The sequence below is a fragment of the Phocoena sinus genome, chromosome 7, assembly GCF_008692025.1.
Source record: "Phocoena sinus isolate mPhoSin1 chromosome 7, mPhoSin1.pri, whole genome shotgun sequence".
Classification (NCBI taxonomy): domain Eukaryota; kingdom Metazoa; phylum Chordata; class Mammalia; order Artiodactyla; family Phocoenidae; genus Phocoena; species Phocoena sinus.
In genome coordinates, this window is record NC_045769.1 from 25,546,481 (window position 1) to 25,568,351 (window position 21,871).

General features: G+C 35.7%; 1 protein-coding gene across 1 annotated transcript in view; it reads left to right on the top strand.

The window, feature by feature from the left end:
* The window catches only part of ERBB4 (erb-b2 receptor tyrosine kinase 4), a 1,120,642-nt gene that overhangs the window by 943,031 nt on the left and 155,740 nt on the right, over window positions 1-21,871 (top strand). The window contains exon 20 of the mRNA XM_032638162.1: window positions 7,647-7,832. Coding sequence (XP_032494053.1) covers window positions 7,647-7,832 — 186 coding nt within the window. The remainder of the gene's footprint in view (window positions 1-7,646; window positions 7,833-21,871) is intronic.

Genomic DNA, 21,871 nt, shown 5'->3' on the forward strand with positions numbered 1-21,871 from the left:
GGGGTGTCAAAATGGGAATATCGGGGGGAAAAATTATAGGATGTGGTAAATGCTTTATTATAATAGTTAACAGTGGCGTTTAGGCTAAGAGAGAGATAAGTGAAGCAGAACAGAAACAGGCATTAAAAAATTAAATTATTAAAAATAAATCCAGGGGGCTTCCCTGGTGGCGCAGTGGTTGAGAGTCCGCCTGCCGGTGCAGGGGACGCGGGTTCGTGCCCCGGTCTGGGAGGATCCCACGTGCCGCGGAGCGGCTGGGCCCGTGAGCCATGGCCGCTGAGCCTGCGCGTCCGGAGCCTGTCCTCCGCAACGGGAGAGGCCACAACAGTGAGAGGCCCGCGTAACGCATAAAAAAAAAAAAAATAAATAAATAAATCCAGTCTTCTTTCCATGACTTAAAGGCCTTTCATGGTCTGGCCCCTACTTACATTTCCAATCTTATCTCATGCCATTGCAACCTTTCCTAAATTCCAGACATGGGTATTCTCAGAGCTTCCAGAATTTGCCAAGCTCTCAGTCTCTTTCTTCATATTTGTCTATCTGACTTCTCATAATTCTGATCTCAGGGCACATTTTTTGACTACCCTTATCTAAAATAGCTCTGCCACCACCATTTTATTATCTATTGCAATACTCTATTTTCTTCATAACCCTTAATGCAATTTATACTTATTTATACATCTGTTTTATATTTATTTGGTTTTCCTGTATATTGTGTTGCCTCTCCCAGGAGAATGAAAGCTTCATGAGGATAGAAAAGCTTCAATCACAGTGCTAGGCACATAGCAGGTCCTCAATAAATATTTTAAGTGAATACATGTATACCATAGGATAGGAAAATATAATAAGGATAGAGGGAAATTCAGTATAACTAGGGGTAGGGGGAAGATAGAAAACACAGTCAGAAAGTAAAATTCTACCTTGTATAAAATTATTCACAAAGATCTTAATTGTGTAGCATTGTTAAGTAATATGTAGATCTAAAATTCAGCCAGCAAATGGGTGAATGATGGAGAACAGAGATGGAAAACTGCTGACTCCAAAAGTTAGAAGGATCCTAATTTGTTTGTTCAAGTTCACAAAAATGATACCAGGGATTGGAAAGGAGTGCCACTAAGCAATGTAGACACACTTAAACTGATGGCATATTAATTCAGTCTAATTACTGCTCACCTACTTGCACTAGTAAATTATTATTTATTCTAGACATGAGGGAACAGATGCAGATTTCATTTATTTTATTATCTGGGTACCATCTGCAGCAAAACACATTTGTAAAACATTATTATGGACCAATAATTTTATCTCATTTTTCATCACTGCCATCTAATATCTTCTTTGTTCTCTTCATCATCATCACCCACACTATCTTTAGGAGAGGCATTTGTTTTAAGCATTCACAAGTCTGCTGACAGTTTCATTAAGCACAATTTTATATGCCTGTGTTAATTGTTTATCCTTTCTTTTTCTCTATCCCCCTTTTTTTATCTTCCTTATCCCTGATGCAATGAGATTTTCCCCATTTTCAGCTGGAGGGTATTGAATTAATGGTCCATAGACATAATGAAACAGTGAAAGTTGGGCTGAAGTTAACATTTTTCAAAAACAGAGTAGCCCATAAGTTTTCAATGACCATATGTTTTTTGTTTTTTGTTTCCTTTTTGTGAAACTACTAACAGCATGAGTGAGAAAACAAGCTTAAGTGGCAAGGTTTAACATCTGAAGGCTGGGCAAAATGATGCCTTTGTGTGACAAATGGTATTGCTCACTTTTATTATTGTACAGAAATGTCTTTCCTTCAGAATGAAATAGAGGTACAAATAGCATAGGCTAGAGAATAATGGCACACATGCTTCAGAGCTTTTTATCTATGCCCTGATCATCCCTTGATAGTTAAAAAAAAATGTCCTTATTGAAACGAGAACTCATTGTAAAGAAAAATGTTTCTGCTTTAGAGTTTTCAGTGTAGCACCTGTTACAGCCTTCCTCTCTGTCCAATGAGGAAACTATTTAATTCACCTACAAGAAAAATTTTGTAAAGCAAAAGGGAAAACAAAGACAGAAAATAATTTCATTTCTGGAAAAATAGATAATATACCTGTCAACTTGTATGTATTCCAGTGGCCTTTGGTCACATTTTCTAGTGACAGCAGCAAAAATTCCAAAATTGCTTCCATAGGCCCCACACAGAGATAGGTAACAAAGGACGTTATTAATTTTAACATAGAGTAATTTATTGAAACCTAACACTCCATTATTAAAATATTGATTTTTTCCCTTTCCATCCTACTCATCACTCTAAATGAATCCACATTCTCTTCTCTTTATTTCTTCCCCTATCCCCCAAAAAAGCCATCTGCTATTTCCTTTATGAAAAAATAAAACCTACAATTAGTATCGTCGTGTTCATCTTTTCTTTCTCAAAAAAACGAGAACTGTTATGCAAATACTCTGCAATTTGGTTTCAAATACTCTTTGTAGTGTGATGAGCAATTTTCCTTAATACAACCCCAGCTTTTTTGCCAGGACTTACAAATAGATTTTTTAAAAGAGAACTTTCATGGGACTTTTTTACACTCTTCTGATGTAAACTTTTCACATGCATATTTAGAATGGAAATATCAATACTCCTTGAGTTGTAAAAGAAAAAAATGTGTTTATGTATTTCGTCGTGAAAAAGAAGGCCTGAAATAACCTTAAAATCTTTCTTTTACCTTAAATTTCACCGTGTTCTATATCATAGGAAATGGCCTGTACCAAATAATACTCACAGGAAATCAGAGAAATATATTTTCTTCGGCTTTTTCTGAAAACATATTGTAAGTGACGGCAGTTTACCTGTAGGTGCAAATCTGTTGCTTGAGTTGCTCCTCAGGAGCTAAAGTATCAATATAATTTGACCCAATTCACTCAGATATGGCTAAAGTCAGGTGTTTGGTGCTGTCTTCTTGTTAATAAGATAAGCATCTACAGTTCGAAGTGCCGATAGAATGGAAATTTTAAAATTACAGTATGTTTACTGTCCTAAGAAATAGCACTGTGTACTAAGAATCAGAAAACCCGAGTCTTAACACTGATCCTGCTGCCTACACATCATATGACCTGGGGCGGTAATTCTGCTCAGCCTTGGTTTCCTTATGTTACAGCTGAGAATGGCTGCCTCCTTTGCTTCCTAGAGTTACAGTGATGATCAAACAACTGTTGCATGTTACTTCCTTTGCAATGGATGATAGAGACATACATTTGATGGAGATGTTCCAGGGGTTCTCAAATTTCTATGTTTCCTACAGTAATTTCTCCTAGGGATCTTGCTACACATGTAGATTCTGATTTACTTCTAGACCTGATTATCTGGGAGTGGGGCTTGGAAAGCTACCCTTATAGTGATAAACCTCGGTCGATTTGATGGACATGAAAAACTAGAGCCACCAGAAGAGAAATAGAATGCAATTAGCATACATTTAATTTAATCAGATATCTAATATTTAATATCTAATTAAATATCTAATTTGATACTTGATTGAGTTAGATATTTAATTTAATTATGTTTTGCTTATTGGTGTCTATGTGTATATTTATATGTGTGCATGTCATAATTTAGTGAAGGAATCCTCTGGTTTATGCTTTTAATATTAATGTTAATTACTATTTAGTTAATAAAAATACTACATTAAATAATAGATAATGCAACTTGGCTAACATTTCTGTTTGTACTCTCCTTATAATTACATTAGTCTGCTTTATTTCAAATGTTGACTGAAATATACAGGAAGCAAAACCAAAATGTGTCCACCTCCTGGATCCAAATAGAGCCATATTAGTAGCAATAACTCAAATTTCTGGCTTTGCTAATTGTGCAGAAACTCCCAACTTCAGTGGAAGCCTTCCCAAATAGTTTGGGAAGGGCTGCGTGTCTCATATGATCTTACACAACAGTCTCCCAGTTGCAGTCACCCTGTAGTATCTACAGTGTTTTTTCTCACCAGCTCTGGTCTCCATGTGGAGCGTCTCTTTTCTCTGAGCCACTGAGAAGTCCTACCTTGGGACCGTTTGACTGGTACCACCTGAGGATAACACCTGAAAAACAACAGTTTCAGCTTCTGCCCACAAAAGCCTCAAAAATAATGCGCCTTGAGTTAGGCTGAAACCCCCTTACCAGCTTGTTTCTTCTGTTTAGCCTTATATCTATCCCTTCTCTGGACACGTATTCATACTGCCCCACCCTTCCTTCTTCAAGAAATAAAATGTTATATTTCACGTAAGACCCTGGCTGTATCCAGTAAAATCTATATACTCTGTCAGACTTACCCCATAATTATGAATAATCTTTAGACTCAGCTGAACTCATTACTCAAATAGTAGTGGAGGTTAAACGTGAATAATGTCTTACAAGGCTAATAATGGTGAAAGACAGCAGTCACTAGCGACCCTCTTTTCCTTCCCTGCCCCCATTTTACACTGCCCAAGTAATCACTTTCAATTTTCAGCAATTTCTTCTTTTACTTAACTCTCTATCTAAATAATATGCTTATACTGTCAACTCTTGATTTTTCAGTTTTATGCATCATATACTAACTTTTCATTGTGAACAACAGGAATGTACTTCACTTCCTTCCCATCACCACCTTGCAGAAATATATCTTCCTTTTCTTCATTTTCCAATATAGTCATATGATAGTTGCTTATATTAATGTTTCATGTTTATGTTGTTATGCTTATATAACGACTCCCAGCTGCAGCTGTGCTTTATAGCAGATTTCCCCAACCCCCAGGCCACAGACCTGTAGTGGTCCGTGGCCTGTTAGGAACCAGGCCACACAGCACGAAGTGAGCGGCGGGTGAGCGAGTGAAGCTTCATCTGTATTTACAGCTGCTCCCCATCGCTCGCATAACTGCCCGAGCTCCGCCTCCTGACAGGTCAGTGGCTGCATTAGATTCTCACAGGAGTGCAAACCCTACTGTGAACTGCACATGTGAGTGATCTGGGTTGCCCGCTCCTTATGAGAATCTAATGCCTGATGATCTGAGGTGGGGCTGAGGCAGTGATGCTAGCACTGGGGAGCGGCTGCAAATACAGATTATCATTAGCAGAGAGGTTTGACTGCACAGAGACCATAATAAATCAATTGCTTGCAGACCCATATCAAAACCCTACCAGTGAATGGCAAGTGAGAACAAGCTCAGGGCTCCCACTGATTCTGCATTATGGTGAGTTGTATAATTATTTCATTATATATTACAATGTAATAATAATACAGTGCACAATAAATGTAATGCACTTCAATCATTGTGAGCCATCCCCCTGCCCACCCCTGGTCCATGGAAAAATTGTCTTCCATGAAAACCATCCCTGGTGCTAAAAATGTTAGGGACCACTGCTTTATAGTAATTATGATGACTTTCTTTTCTTGTGTGTATCTTGTGTTTTACCTCAAATTCATTTCTTTATTTTACTTTTGCTTAGTTTTCTGTGTATCTATCACTAATTTGATGGTCAGATTCGGCTAGGAAAATATGTATACTCTTAATGCATTTTAAACTCATTAGGTTTTCTATCAATTCCATCTTCTTGCATCATCTTTTCCAGAGCAATATGTCCTACTCCAGTCTGGACTGGCTACTATCTCAGGCTTCTGTATAGCCTTTATTCTGGAGTATCCCTTCTGTCGTTTCCTTGTTTCCTCAATTAAATGTACTTTTTAAACTGCCTTCCACCTTTTATTAAGTGAGCACATCTAACAGAGAAAGGAAATGTGAGATAATCATTTTTTTTTAATTTATTTTTTTTTTGCGGTACGCAGGCCTCTCACTGTTGTGGCCTCTCCTGTTGCGGAGCACAGGCTCTGGATGCGCAGGCTCAGTGGCCACGGCTCACGGGCCCAGCCGCTCCACGGCATGTGGGATCTTCCCGGACCGGGGCACGAACCCGTGTCCCCTGCATCGGCAGGCGGACTCTCAACCACTGCGCCACCAGGGAAACCCCAATAATCACTTTTAAGAACAGATATATCTGTACATTTACTCACTTGGTTCAAATTTCGCTGGATGTAGAATTTGAGGTTTAAACAAAACTTCCAGAAGTTTGAAGTCACAGCTCCATTTGGGAGAAGAAACTGGAGCGTGGCCCCATCTTTCACCATATATAAATTTACATGATCCTACTATTTTCACCAGAGTATTTCTCTTTCCATTGCCTGATATTCAGTCCACAATCCCTTTGGTTTAGCCTCTCCTAAGGATGAAGGGGAGAAGGAGATCTGTAGTCTAAGTGCATCCTAAATGGACTTTGAAAAAATCCTGATGAAGTCAGTCCCTCCTGCTCCATTTATGTATAGTGGTTTGTGGTGTAACACTACTGAGCCTTTGGTGTGTAAACAAGTGGGGTAAGTTGGATTTCTTTTCAGTTTTCCCCCTACTAAGTTAGGCTTCAGATTTCTTACGTTTGCTAAGTCAGTTACTACTAGTAAGCCACTTGCTACTTTTAGCATTCCATCCTCATTTCTTCTTGTGATTATTGGTTTCTGGCTTTTTATTAATTACTCTGTTGTTAAAATGGTAGAATTGAAAGGAAATGGAGGTAAATGTGTATACCAATCCGCCATGCTGTCTTAAAGAGAAGCTCAATATAGCTTTCTGTCTTCAAGTATTTGTTTGAAACTTTTCAAAGCTACAAAAAATATTCAAGAATAGTACAATGAACAATCTCATACCTGCATATAGGTAACTGATTGATAATAAATTGCCATGGATGTGTCACCCACTCTGTGTGTGTATAAGGTCATATCAATTTCAAATTGGACTGAAGTTACTTAAAATAACTGTTGATTGAAGGCTAACCTTAGGATGTGCTAAATAACCATAATATGTCCACACTCTATCTCCATTAAGCAAAGCTGCCTTTATGATTATGAAAAAGAATTTAGAACTGTTTTCTCACTTCATGAAACGAGAAAATTGGAGTATACAACTTTGTACAATCTCGCCTCTAGCTCTCAAATTTTATGGTTCTATGAATAAACATCACTTATAATTTTGAAAATGAAATAAATTTGAGTGAAAGCAAAGTTATGGAGCAAAATGTCATATTAAAATGTTTATTTTTCTACATAAATTCACAATAGGCATATTGTTTGTAATTGTTTATAATGATATTTATAATTTATAAATTATACCTGTGTATGCTGTCTGAATCCACGCCAATAATGAATGAGTTAACTTTGAATCGCCTTATTTGTAACTGAGCCACCTTATACAAATAAGTGCATTTGTACAGATTATTGGACTCTAGAACCAAAGATCAAAGGTTAAAAATCTACAGTATAAATTAGGATTCAATTTCAACTTACTTGGCAGTAAATAAAATCTATTATTATTCATATCACAAAAGGGAAAATACTGCTATTAATTTTATATGCAGTTATTCTATAATATTTCCCATTTTGTATAGTCTATTTTCATTTAATTTCACTTGAATTAAACCACTTTAGAAATATAATAGCTACAATAATGTCTTTTCACTTTTAATTGATTCCACTGAGTGAGAGTACATTTTCAAAATCATTATCAACACTATTAGTACAGGGCAAATAACTATAATGGTAAACAACTTTGAGTTTAAACAATGGTGTTATATTTTTTTCTCTTAGGAAGCTCTGATCATGGCAAGTATGGACCATCCACACTTAGTCCGGTTATTGGGTGTGTGTCTAAGCCCAACCATTCAGCTGGTTACACAGCTTATGCCCCATGGCTGCCTGTTGGATTATGTCCATGAACACAAGGATAACATTGGATCCCAGCTATTGCTTAATTGGTGTGTCCAGATAGCTAAGGTAAGTGCCCATCACTTCTGCCTTTATATTTCCTAATCTAGAACAGTTTGGGTATTCAATCTATTTAAATAAAATAAATTATATTTGCTATATTGAAAGATATAGGGAGGTATTTTCATTCAAACCACAGATCAATCTCATAATCTATTTATACATTTTGGGATTATTGTACTGTGATGTTTGTGTTATATTGACCAGATACCAAAACAAATAACTTGTTGGTCAGGAGGAAAAATTGTTATACTGGATTTGTTTGGCTTTGTTGTTTTTGTTGTTGTTTAGGAATAGTTTAGTTAACAAAATTCAAGAAGGAAAAGATTGAAGGTTTGAGTTGTTCCATTTTTAGATGATTTTGTTAGCATAGCATGTATGTTCAATTCTCAGAATTACAAATGATCAAATTCTAAACATTTTTCTAGACATTTTGATAACTCTCGATTGATCTTTAGTAGTTGTTTTTTGTTGTTGTTCCTGGTTTTGTTTTGTTTTTTTGTCTGGCACAAGGTCTCAGTCATATAACGTATGTTAGGAGAGTGATGTGGATTTCAGTACCTGGGGTGATAGAAGGAGATGGTTCTATGTGAAGTAGAAAACATTTACTTGCCTTTTGGGGACTATGTTTTTTTTCCACCAGAGTTAGTGGATCTTCAAAACTTTCAGGAAGGGCCAGAATTCTGGATTTTTCTCTAAATTTAAACCTTGGCTCAAACTTTTGAAACACCCTGGGAGCCAAGCAAAGCTTTCACATCCTGTAGTCCACCAGTGTGCAACTTTGGAGTGCATATTTTAAGTTCAAAGAAGCATTACAATTTTCTATACCAAGATAAATAGGTCTGAGATGAGTTTTAATTCACTATTCCCACTCTTATTCACATCAAAATATGACCTGATGTTCTATAAATTCTACAGATCTGATCATTTTAGCATTTGTATAATATAAATGCCAAAATGTTAATCCAGTAGTTTTAGCCTATTTCTTTTTGCAATCTGAGAGTGAATAAAAATACATCACCCAAAGAAGAAATTGGAGAAAATTCTTAAAATGCAAAGCCAAAAAATTATTTGAGGGAAAAGCCCAGTTGAGTTTTCTGTACCGTAAATCTTGATATAGTCTCCTTATGGACCGTGTATTACAATTTTGTGAAGATCACATGGCAAACTCACAACTGAGAGGATTCTTTACAGTAATGAAGTTTGAAATATCACTCTTCAAAAAGTGATTTAATTATCTAAGAACTTCTATAATTTATAAGGTGAGCTAAATGTAAATGTGCAATAGACATTCTCAAATCATCCTAGCACTATAAATGAAAACAAAACTAAGTTTTGAATTTCTTAGTTCTTCTCTATATTTCCTGCAGTCTTCTCCATAATTTAGGTTTTGTCCTTAGGGATTCATGGCATTAATATATCATTTATGCAAGACTGTACACTCTAATAATAGAAGCTACTTTGAGTTCCCTGAATAATCACACTGTTTTAAAATCTTTTTGCCTTTGTAAATGACATTCCTTCTGCTTAGAAATCTTTTCTCATAGCTTCTTGATTCACGTAGCATGTTTTTGATCCATCAACGCTGATTGGGCTTGCTCCCCTTGTGAAGTCAAAAACTCTTTTCTCTCTAAAGAGAAGTAACTTCCTTCTCTTTTGTGTTAGTTTGTATTGTATTATTTAAATGTTATACTGCGTGTTTATATAACTCTCTGACTATATGGCACATTTGTTTAGTCATTAATCTTTTAATAAATATGTGTGGACACCTACCATGTGCCAGGTACTATGTAGACTGAGGTGTCTAATGGTAAGAATAAACATTCAACAAATAAAACAACTAGATATAGGATTAAACACTTTGGTTTAGATTTTGAAGAAAAATAATTACAGGGGAGACTTAAGGACAGACCCCACTGAGTCCCGAGAGAGACTTTGGCTATGGGAAGAAATTTAGGCAGAGGAAAGATAACACAGAGCCCTATATATATGGTGACCATGTAATTTGTCATCCAAATGAACAAGTTTAAGAGTGAAAGGAGGCTCTATTACTAGTTATGCCGGGACAACAGGCACACAAATGTCCTAAACAGAGCAAGGTATGTGGTAACACTGTGTAGCATGAAAAATTTGGATTTTATTATAAATGCAGTGGATATTGAAGTATTTTGCCCTGGACATGATATAATCTAATTTATTTTCTAAAGAGATCATGCCAATTTATGTATGGAAATTAGATTGAGGCCATGCAAGAATGGAAATGAAGATACCAGTTAGAAGTCTGGGGGTAATGAAAATAAGAAGTTAATGAAATTATGAAACATTTTTGAGACAGTTTAGGTATTTGATTATCGATTAGAGCATGCTGAGGGAGGGAAATATGGTGGTGCTGTTGCCTGAGGTGGAGAAGGCTAGTTCAGTTCCAGACATGGCAAATGGACAGGGTTTATTGAACACAAAAATGGAGCTATCAATTAGGTAGTTGAATTTGGTCAGGATTGTAGATATAGATTTAAGGGTTATAAGTATTCAAATATATGGGAAGATATGAGATTACCTAGTAGTTACTGATTTGGTCTGATTTATATTTTTTCCCAGCACTTAAAATTGGGTCTTACATGTAGGTAGCTATTCAATATATATTTAATAAATATATTTAACTCATAAAGAAAATGAAAAAAAATTTTACCCTTAAGGAGGGAGTCCTTCCTTTATCTTGTTTTCCTACTTTGGGGGCAGAATTGTGTAGTGGAAACAGCTTTAGGGTCAAAAGGACCTACATTAGTATGCCGGTGCCCACGTTTTGGTTTTGTGAATTTGAGTAAATTATTCAACCTCTTTGAATTTTTGTTTCTCAGTGTATTAATGGAGTTAATAATTATTACATTTTTCTTCATTCACAAAATGAGTATAATACTATCTACCTGCAGTAGGCTGAAAAATAATCCCCTGCCTTCAAAGATGTTATGTCCTATCCCCATCTTCTGTGAACATGTTAATTTACATGTTAAAAGGCATCGTGAGGATGTGATTAAATTAAAGATCTTGAGATGGGGAGATGATATTATCCTGGATCATCCAAGTGGGCCAGTGTAATCCGAGGATCCACATAAGTGGGAAGCAGAAGAATCAAAGTAAGAGAGAGAAGATATAAAAACGGAAGCAGAGTTGGAGTGATATGCCTTGAAGATGGAGAAAGGGGGACACAAGCTGAAGAATACAGTCGACCTCTAGAAGCTAGAAAAGACAGGGAAACAAGTTCTCCCCTAGAATCTCCAGAAGGAAAGCAGGCCTGCCAACACCTTGATTTTAGTCCAGTTTAGAAACTGATTTTTGACTTCTGATGTCCAGACCTGCAAGAAAATTAATTTGTATTGTTTTAAGCCACTGCATTTGTGGTAATGAGTTATAGCAGTAGAAAACTAATAAACTTCCTCATAGTGATTTGCAAAGATTAAATAAAATAGCTCATGTAAAATCCCTGGCTCAGCTCCTAGATCATGGAGTATTTAAAAACAATCTTCTTTTATTAGCTATAGGTCAAAAGCCTCAAAGTAGAGAATTTCAGTAGAGAGTTTCAGAAATGTCTGTAGAATATGAGTAATTTGGTCTGAGTCAACACAAGTATTTTGCAAATAACTATTTCAGTAAGTTAGAGGCTTCTTTTTCTTTACTTCCAATTCTCACTGAGACAATTTATGAAAGTGAGATATCACCATCATAATTACTCCAATACCCACTTTCATTTTGGCTGCATCCCTTTTATTTATTGACAAAACCGGTAGAAGGGGAGATATGATGCTATAAAATAACCAGCTTATACTTGCGTTATAAAATACCTGTGGAAAGTGTAACATAAGTAGAAGAAATAATAATTATGGCTAACATCAAGCACTTACTCTGTGTAAGCCACTACTCTGTATATTTTATTCATTAGTTAATTTTTCTCATCACAAACCTATAAGGTATGTATCATTAGTATGTCCATTTCATAGATAAAGTCAGTCACAGAGAATCTGTTACATGATTAAATTCACACAGCGAGTAAATAAATATTATAGCCACTAATCTATGTTTTTATATATAAAGGAGAAAGTATTTTTTTAAAATTTCATCCATATTCCAAGTCTTTCTTCCATTCTTCCATTGATACATCATTCTACAACATTTTATGTAACAGAAACACAAATTTCAACACCAAAATTTCTTATCAGCAGCCATTTTCACTCTGCATGTGCTGCATTTAGAACTTGATTTAATTTGGTAAGCAGAGCAGAGCGTATTATTATTTAATGTTTGTATAATACCATATGCCTTCCTGGGGCTTTATGAATCCAGGATAGAAGATAATTGTGAGAATTCCTTCTTTCAGAGTTGTTGCTAACAAGTTGGGCAAGCAGTTTTGAAAAGACAACTTGGCAGATTCTGAAAAGTGCATGTGAGTTTAGTGAAGGAATTTCATGGTGAGTCCATGTAGGTAAAGCGTGTCTTACACAACAGGCATCTGCTTGGTGCTTTATATATTTTGTATTATGTAATCTTTACTGAAACTCTAGCAGGTATGACCCATTATTCTCCCAGTTTATAGATCAGGAAAATGGAGGAACTTAAGTCCTAAAGGACACAGCAGTAGGTTGAAATGCCTGGATTCTGTATCAGTAACTCTGATGCCTCCTGAGCCAGGTCTCTAAACCATTCTTCACCCTTTCCTCTCCAAATATATGCACCACTGCAGCTTATAGTCACTTGCACTCCTCCTGAATTTGAGGAGTGGAGGAGTGTGACATTTTATCTGTAGTTGTGTCTCATCATCATGCCCATAAAAGAGAAGATTCCATCATGAATGATACTTTTTATTGTCTTCATGGAAAATTTTTATTGCTTTATCGTGAAGGTCTATGTCATATTTTCAGGATCAAGTGCTAGATATTCATTTAATTATGGGAGAATTTTTTTAAATTGATGTTTTACATATAAAATATTATGATAAAGCAAGCTCAAAACTATTCTGTGAGCTACCATGCAGTATTGATACTGTTCACAAGTGACACTATAAATTAAGAATTTAAAATGTATAGTTTGGTGCTAGTTTGTGTTAAGCATACAGATTCTAGAACCAGACTGTATGGGTCCAAATCCCAGCTGCCTCAGTTATCAGCTGTGTGGCCCTTGACAAGTTATTTAATCTCTCTGTGCCCCCTGAAAATGAGCATAATAATAGTACTCACTTCATAGAGCAGTTATGAGAATAAGGTAATACTTGTGCTAAAAATGCTGCTTAGCATAGAGTAAGAGTGTCCACCACGTGTTATAATTTTGGATAATATCTGAGGTGAAAACAATAAGGAAAGACACATACATTCATAGTTAGAACACCCTCATGATGTCATTTCAAAACTACTCAATTTTAAAATCTCAAGTATGAAAGATTTAACATTTGTTCTTACACCACACTGAGGGTAGGAGGAGGTCATCTCATGTTTAATATTTCTACTTTTTGGAAGAAGGAACTTGTCTCCTATCTTCACATGCTTTCCTACACAGGTACCTAAGCTGCTGTTCTACATGTGCTATTATCGTGTCCTCTAATTTTCATGTTAGGAAATCGAATTGTTTGTAATGTTGAACATGTGAAACCAGCAGTGAATTGGCAAAGAGCTGAGGTCAGGGTAATTTTTGAATAGATAATCTATTACCGGGGAGAAGCAAAGAGAAAATTCTAACTTTTCAATCTCAAGGTAGAAAGGTTAAAGTGGGTTTAACTTCCTTTTACTGCATAGATTTTATCTTCTGACTTCTTTCTAAGGAGATTATTTGAGACTTTGTTGTTGTTGTTACTGCATTTTTAAAGCCTGAGTACTGAGTATCTGCCACCATTATTTTTCAAAATCTTGAAACCTTCCTCGGAGCTTTGCTGGCCTATTTTTCTTTACTGTTAGATTTTCTTCTGGAGCTCTAATGATTTGCAGTTTAATTCAGATGTAATGTTACCAGGGCTTTCTTTTTTAGTGGTTTACAATTGGAACTAGTTAAAGAGATGATTCTAAAAACATTTTTCAGTGGTCCATTGTACACTTCAAGATGATTCATTGTCTGACTAAGTTATAAATTGATCCATCCTTAAAATTCCTCTGAAAAGAAATGGAAATAAAGATAATTTGATATTTCAAAGAGTAAAAATGACCTAATATGTTTAACCAAAATAATTTAGACCTGCCTATATATAAAGACTCTTTCAGTTATATTTTTGCAAATAGATTGATTCCAACATTTATGATTTCTAAGAAAACTTGTATTGCTCAAAGGTCAACATGAATTTTAGCCCAGTTTAATAGATTCTCTCAATTAAACTTTTAAAAAAAATTTTACACTCTTAAGTTGTCTGTCCTCCAGATTACTTTTCTTGCCCATATAATATTCCCAGTTGGAGCTAACGGGAATTCTATTGTGAAATCTAATTTTTGTAGCTATTGGGAGGTGTCTGTGGATCTTAATTTTATTTTTTCTTGATGGCAGAGTGGCAGTTAGTGTGAGGGGCAAAGAGGAGAAAAGAATTTCTCTTTCTCAGTTCAGAAACATAGTTCACCATGATTGGAAGGAGAGCAGATTTCTGTGTTAAGAAATAAACTTTTCTTCTGTACACAGATATGAAGTCTTCCTTAAGGTTTAAATGTATAACATGAGCAGAACCTTCATTTACTTTCTTTCTTTCCTCTTTTCCATTGTTCTCTAGCAGTAGCGACACAGAGTGACAGGAAATAGTAATTTCTTGTTTGACTCAGCCATTTCCTTCTACATGAATAAAATTGGACTCAAATCTGAATGTCTGATGTCAGTTAAATGCATGAACTGGGTGCTGAAACTTCTGGTTTGTTTGTGGTCAAGACCAAATTCTATATTTAAATATGACCTCAGTCTTATGCACATATATATAATTTAAAAAATAATAAATACATATTCTACAGAAGAGACAGAATACTTCTAACATTCTAGAAAAGATAAAATTGTCATTTATTAAATACATTTAATAATATGATAATGACTTTTAATACTGTTTAGAAGTTTGTGAATACTAATTGAATGGGTTTGGGGGGTATGTTGTGATACAGAAAAATTATTATATTTTATAACAGTGGAATAGAAGAGATATATTGGAATTAGAAGCCATAGTGTTAGTGGCATAGACAGACTCCAATTAATGACATTTCACAATTTAAATTAAAATAGAGAGCTTTATTATTTTTTAGTCACAGCCACTGTTTGGAAGAGACAAGGATGAAAGTTAGCTTATTATTTATCATTTTTACTGCTACTATTTATCTTTGAAAGCATTATATATTCTAATGAATTGTCATTAGATCTTTAGAGAAATTCAGTAGCATAAATATGACTCAATGGTAAAATTTTATTCAGAATAAATGCATTCAGTGACTTTCCCAAGGTCCTGCTATTAAATAGTAGATGGATGAAGAACTGCACTCAGAATCACGGACAAGTCATTGATTATATCATGAAGATACAATGTTCAATTTTTTTTACTCTAAAGAAGCAGCCAAATGAGTGAATTTTTGCAGGGTCTCTGTCCATTGTTAGACCTATTTCTAAATTAGACTTTTGAGATTTGAATCACAAAGGAAAATATCTACAGTCTTTGCTTAACCAGGAAAAATCATTTATTTATTCATTAAAAAAAATATTAAGTTATGATGTAGCAGGTACTATCCCAAGATCTGGGATTTTAAGAAAGAACAAGTCCCTCTATCACAGTTTTTATATTCCACTGGGGAAGAGAGACACAAAAGCTAAGTAAACAAAAAGCATTACCTCATGGAGTGAGTGATGAGGTATGGTATCACACAGCAGTATTTTAGGGCAGAATTTAGGAGGAAGCAGCACTGTGTTCCAGTTTTAGCTCTATCACTTATCATCTGTATGACTTAGGCAAATTCCTTACTGTCTCTAAATTTGTTTTCTCATCTATACAATGGGCAGCAGCCTCCATTTGTCCACCTCCTGTGATGGTTAAATGAGGTCATGCATCAGCTTTACACATTTGCTACCAAAACTTCAGTGCTTAGTATATGTTGTTATAATAGCGAGTAAAATTACAACATATTGTTTAATATTTATTATCATGAAAATTAATTTAAACGTGACTTTTACAGAAAGATAGTGTAGTGTAGCAGAAAAAGTATGAACCACAGAGAAATACAACCTGGGTTTGAATTTTGAATCATAGTTAATAAGAGCTTTGAGAGTCATTTTCCCTTTTGCCAAATGAAAATACTTGGGCCTGCATAAAAGGAATCAAAGCTATGTTTATCAAATTTGAATTAACAAATAAATAGAAACAACTGATATTAATCTGAAAATTTAGATAATAGTTTCTACAGAACACAGGTACATATATTTCTTTATTAATTTGCACTCATTTATTATATTCCTTTTTTCTTTTGTTGTTTTTATTCATGTACTCATTTATTATTGTACTCATGAATATAGCAAACTTCCATTGAGAACCTACTATAATTATAATGATGAAAACAAGTGGATTTTGCAATTAGATCTGGCTTTGAATCCCAACACTACCAGTCATTAGCTGTGAAATTTTGCACAAGTTCCGTAAACTCTGTGAACTTCCTTATCTAAACATCAGGATAATAATATTTACCAAATAGGGTTATTGTAACAGCTAAATAAAACAAAATGTGTCAATATCTTAACATGTTGTCTAACACATAGTATTGCTCAGGAAATACTGACCTTTTTTTGTAATCACATAGAACAGTGCTCTCAAGGCCATCCATTTCAGAAGAGGATCTCTATATGTTTGCATAATAGAGGGTTCACTTGAAATTTTTTTTCCAGGACAAAACACAAATCTGTCCAAGGGAAGTCTTTTCATCATTTCCTCATATTAAACAGAAATAATTTTGGTCTGAAATACTAGATTGGAGGAGCATCACATTAGTTTTTATTTTTTTCTAAATTAAAATGATTCCAGCTTGGTACTCACCTATCAGAGTTGGTCAGAAATTCCATTTTAATTGTGTATTGGGAGATCCCTATAAGGATTTTTCTAGAGATATCAAAGAATCTGATGAGGAATATCAGATGCTTGGTAAACAGGAGCAGAGTCTCCATTTTTCCAGCCTTCATAATTCATACATGAAGGTGCTCTTGTTCGGCTCTACAGAAGCAGAGTTCTCCAATCTTTCTGTCAAGTATGCACAATACTTATAGCTCCCAAATAATTTTTCATCTTTCCTTTTTATTTTGGCATATAACATGAGTATTTATTGCTCATGAGTTTGGGTGTGCTGGGTGGCTCTGGGATCTCGACTGAGCTCATTCACATGTTGTGGGGTTGGCTGGGTGTCAGCTGATCTAGACTGGACTGACTGGGGTGACTGGAGGATTGGGTTGTACTTCACATGACTCTTCTCTCCATCAAGCTAGCTGGGACATGTTCCTATAAATCCTTGTCTCATGGTGTTCAGTCCTCCAGGGCCTGGGCATCCATATACACACCATCCTGGGAGAGGCTTAGCACTTCTCTGGGGACAGAGTGAGAGTAGGAGGCTAGGTTCCCCCTACCCCACCCCATTCCCAGTCCCTTTCTGGAACTGCCACCAGTGATTCCCTCTTCCCTCTTTGGTCTTAGAGAAACTAATCTTTTTTCTCTAGGTTGTTGGGTTCAGCCTCTTTTATGTTCCACCCTCACCACCAGGGCTAGATAGAAATAAGTCAATTTCTCAAACCACAAAACCTATGAGAGGCTTATCGCCTGGGTGCTGTTGCCTTGGAATTATAATTTTAGGTACTACAGTGTAAAATCCCTTTCAAGATGAAGCGCCCAAACTAGAAACATACTGCTTTTCCTATTTATTCTAAAGAAGCAAGCACAAAACACAAATCAAATCAATATCTTAAAGTAATTTGCTGTGTACAAAAAGGAAAGAAAAATAACAGAAAAATCACACAGAAGGGACCAGCCCAAAGTTCCTTTATGGAGATGGTAAATCTTTAAAACAATGAATACCAGAACTTACTGAAACTTTGGCACAGCAAGGAGCTCCAGAAGATTATCTATTTCACTGATTTAAAAATTTTAAAACGTGAAATTGTTTTGTCAAGTGAAATTTTACTTGAAAATCTAAACAAATAAAACTGAGCCATACCTATAGCAATAGAAGGCGTTGAAAGGGCTTCATGGTACCCTGAGGGATCCCTACATCCTCACAGAGACCAGCTTTAAGACCATAGATGTACCTGTATTGAAGATGGGGAAAATGAAGACTAAACAGGTAACAGAATCCATTTAAGGCCACAGGTCATAGTGACAAAGCCACAATCTGAATTCATTTATCACCCAGTCACCCCAGCCTAGACCAACTGACAGCCAGTACCCCTTACCCTGACTCCATAAGATTTGTGGACTTCTCATTTGTAATTTAGGTGAAATAACTACTACAGTATTACAGAGATTTAGTCTAAAAGATCGTCTACCTTTAATTATCTCATAATAATTTTTAAGGGTCTAATGAACTTTTTCCCCTTCTGGAATAGAAGCAGCTAGTTTATTTTTACTCTGAAGTACTTTTGTGTTTTCGGTTTACCTTCCAAGGGCTTTTTATTTTTTATCTCTCTTTGCTACCAATAGTTTTTCCTCTCCATCTTTATATCAGAATGTCTAATAACATTGCAACCTCCCAAATTGGTGATAAAGCACCTGACTGCATTTGAATCATGTTTATCCCCTCCCTGAAACAACCTCCTGCTTTTTATTTATGTGCTAAATTCTCATTGCCTTAAAGGACGATGATATAAAAGAGGTAGTAAGGGATAAGAGAGCATCTCGATTTTACCAGATTGAAAATGAAGTTTATTGAGTCAGTTTCTAGAGCACAGGTCCCAGAATTGCACTGAAGCTGTAATTATTTCCTGAGGTTTGCATGAAATATGAAGGTCTCTCCCTTAGAGGAGTCATTTAGGTTGTTTCTTGTCTAACCTATAAAATAGCAAGCTTCCCTTTTGCTTTGCTTTGCCTGTGGCTTTGTTTGACATGCTGAGCGACTCTAATTCAGCCAGGAAGTTACTCCATTCTATAATGGCAAAGGTTTTCATTCAGCTACCATACAAATCCAGGAAGGAAAGAACTTAATTTCTTTACTGTAAATGTATAGCTAGTACTTTTAATGTACTTCTTATTTTGACACAAATCTGAAAGCTTTACAATCCGAATGGATTAAATTGTACTTTATGTGTGTAAAGTGTTCACAATTACATCTATTAGTCATGATTATGTGAATGAAGTTTGGTATTGTAGCAGGTTTTAGGAGCACAGTGATTTTCTTAAATGCAGAATCAAAGTAGCAGGACCTGCATGTCTAGTTTATGGCTCCCCTGTGGCTTTTGTTTCTAAAACTGTGTAGGTAGATGGATGTTATAATATTGCTGTCAAGAAGTTGTGATATATAATCATGATCCTTCAGATGTATGCATACAATGTCATTCTTCCTACTGATTTCAAGATGTTTATAGTAATTCAGAGAGTTAGGACTTGTATTTTGCTGCACGTAGGAGAAACAAAGGATGAGGAGATCAAGCAATTTGACTGGAAACAGAAAAACTATGTTGGGAATGAAGGCAAGACACAGATTTGCTTCCTCTACACCTGCCCAAATTCTTCTCCAGATAGTTTTTTTTTCTAACTCTTATTTTGAAATAAGTTTAGATTCATAGGCAGTTACAAAAAATTGTAAGAGTGTTTCCATTTGTTCCTCACCAATTTCCCCACTGATAACATTTTGTGTAACTATAGTACAAATATTGCAACCAGGAATTTGACATTGGTGCAATCCACAGAGCTTATTCTGATTTCACCAGTTTTACATAAACTTTTGTGTGTGTCTGTGTGTTTATAGTTCTATGCAATTTTATCACATGTTGATTTATATACCTACCACCACATCAAGATATAGAAGTATTTCATGACCTCATATCATCACTTTATAACTACACAAAACCTCCTAGTTCTTTGTTTTTAATTGTACTCGTCTTGCCATGATCTATATTTGTAAAATAACTTATTTTTTAAAATATTTTTTAAAATTTATTGTTTCCCACATTACAGTAGATATATAATACTCTGAGATATATATATATATATATATATATATACACTGTTTGATTCTAGCATTAATAATTTAGAATAATCTTACTTCAAAAGATATCCTCTATAGATTTGCACAAAAAATACTCTAAAACAGTGACTTTGAAGAAGACAGACTTGGTTCTGTGTAGCTATGTGACCTAGGAGGGATGCAACAGTCAAAATGTAGTATTAGGTCCTCTTACAATTACTTAGTGGGAACATCTACCCTCCTACTTCTGCACCTTCTAATTACCATAGGAAAGTGGTTTAGCAGGTCACTGGCTGCAGAAGAGAGATAGCCCAATCAAACCCGAAAGGGCATGGAGCCAGAAGAGAGGAAAATAAGGTTAATAATGAAGACAGGCTGAAGGTGAATGAGAGAAAGCAGTTAAGGCTTTATGCCAATCTTCTACATTCTGAGAATGTTAAAAAATTTAGAATAATTAGGGCTTCTCTGGTGGTGCAGTGGTTGAGGGTCCGCCTGCCGATGCAGGGGACACGGATTCATGCCCTGGTCCGGGAAGATCCCACATGCCGCAGAGCGGCTAGGCCCGTGAGCCATGGCCACTGAGCCTGCGCGTCTGGAGCCTGTGCTCTGCAACGGGAGAGGCCACAAAAGGGAGAGGCCCGCGTACTGCAAAAAAAAAAAAAAAAAAAATTAGAATAATTATATTTAGTACCATATGTGATAAAATAAAATGTACACAGCTTGTATGATACATATGTATGTGTATGTGCCTACAAACATATACACATATACATATATGCACATATGTGCTTTTTTCTATATCTTGAATATAAATATATTAGTAAGATGAATTTATGTTTTAAATATAGAATAGTTCTATGTAGCCAAAATTGGACAATATTCAATTAAATATGGAAAGGAGCACAGGATGGGAAGAGTCATTTATCGTCATGATTAGAAATATTAGGCTAAACAGTGTGCAAAATTTGACTTTTCATTATCTAAATTTGATTGATTAAAAGGAGGTTGTTGGCAGATATTCATTATTTTTCATCAGGCGAAGGTGAGAGATGAACAGAATATATGTGTAGTTGTGGAAAGGAAGGGGAGCGGCTATGAGCATATAAAGAGTGGCTATGGGTCAAAGATTTTATCCTTCATGTGAACAAAAAAAGAGCTTAATGACAGTCATCTATCAGCTAGCCTCATTTTCAGCTTCAGGATTCTGCTATTCCCAATGCTCTGTGCCTTGACAAGGCTGATTGTATAATTACGATACTACATCACCCACTCCTAGTGCACTTTCACTGGCAAGGACTAGAACTAGGGACTCTGATGATTATTGCCCCAAGCAAGCACATTAGCATGAATATAGTTTACTAATGGGGCTGCTCTATTAGAAATTGTAGTATAAGATTTAAACCAAGGATTTTTTAAATGAAGACCCCTGTAGATTAAATGTCAGATTGAGTTAGAGCTTTAAAATTTTAAATATTGTATTTTTTAAGACAAAATGAATGATTCCCCTGTATTTTCAAATTCTTTCTAGTATGTATTAAGAATTACCAGTTATTCTGCTAGAATGAAATAGAATTTATAAAGCTTTCTCAAGAATGCATAAGTGCTAAATAAAAGAATATCCTTAAGTTAATTTCTATACAAGGTTAAATAATTCCATAAAAATATAGCTAATATGGGTTAGAGTGGCTTGCGGTACGCAGGCCTCTCACTGTTGTGGCCTCTCCCGTTGCGGAGCACAGGCTCTGGACACGCAGGCTCAGCGGCCATGGCTCACGGGCCCAGCCACTCCGCGGCATGTGGGATCTTCCCAGACCGGGGCACGAACCCGTGTCCCCTGAGTTGGCAGGCAGACTCTCGACCACTGCGCCACCAGGAAAGCCCAAGATACTGTTCTTAATCTGG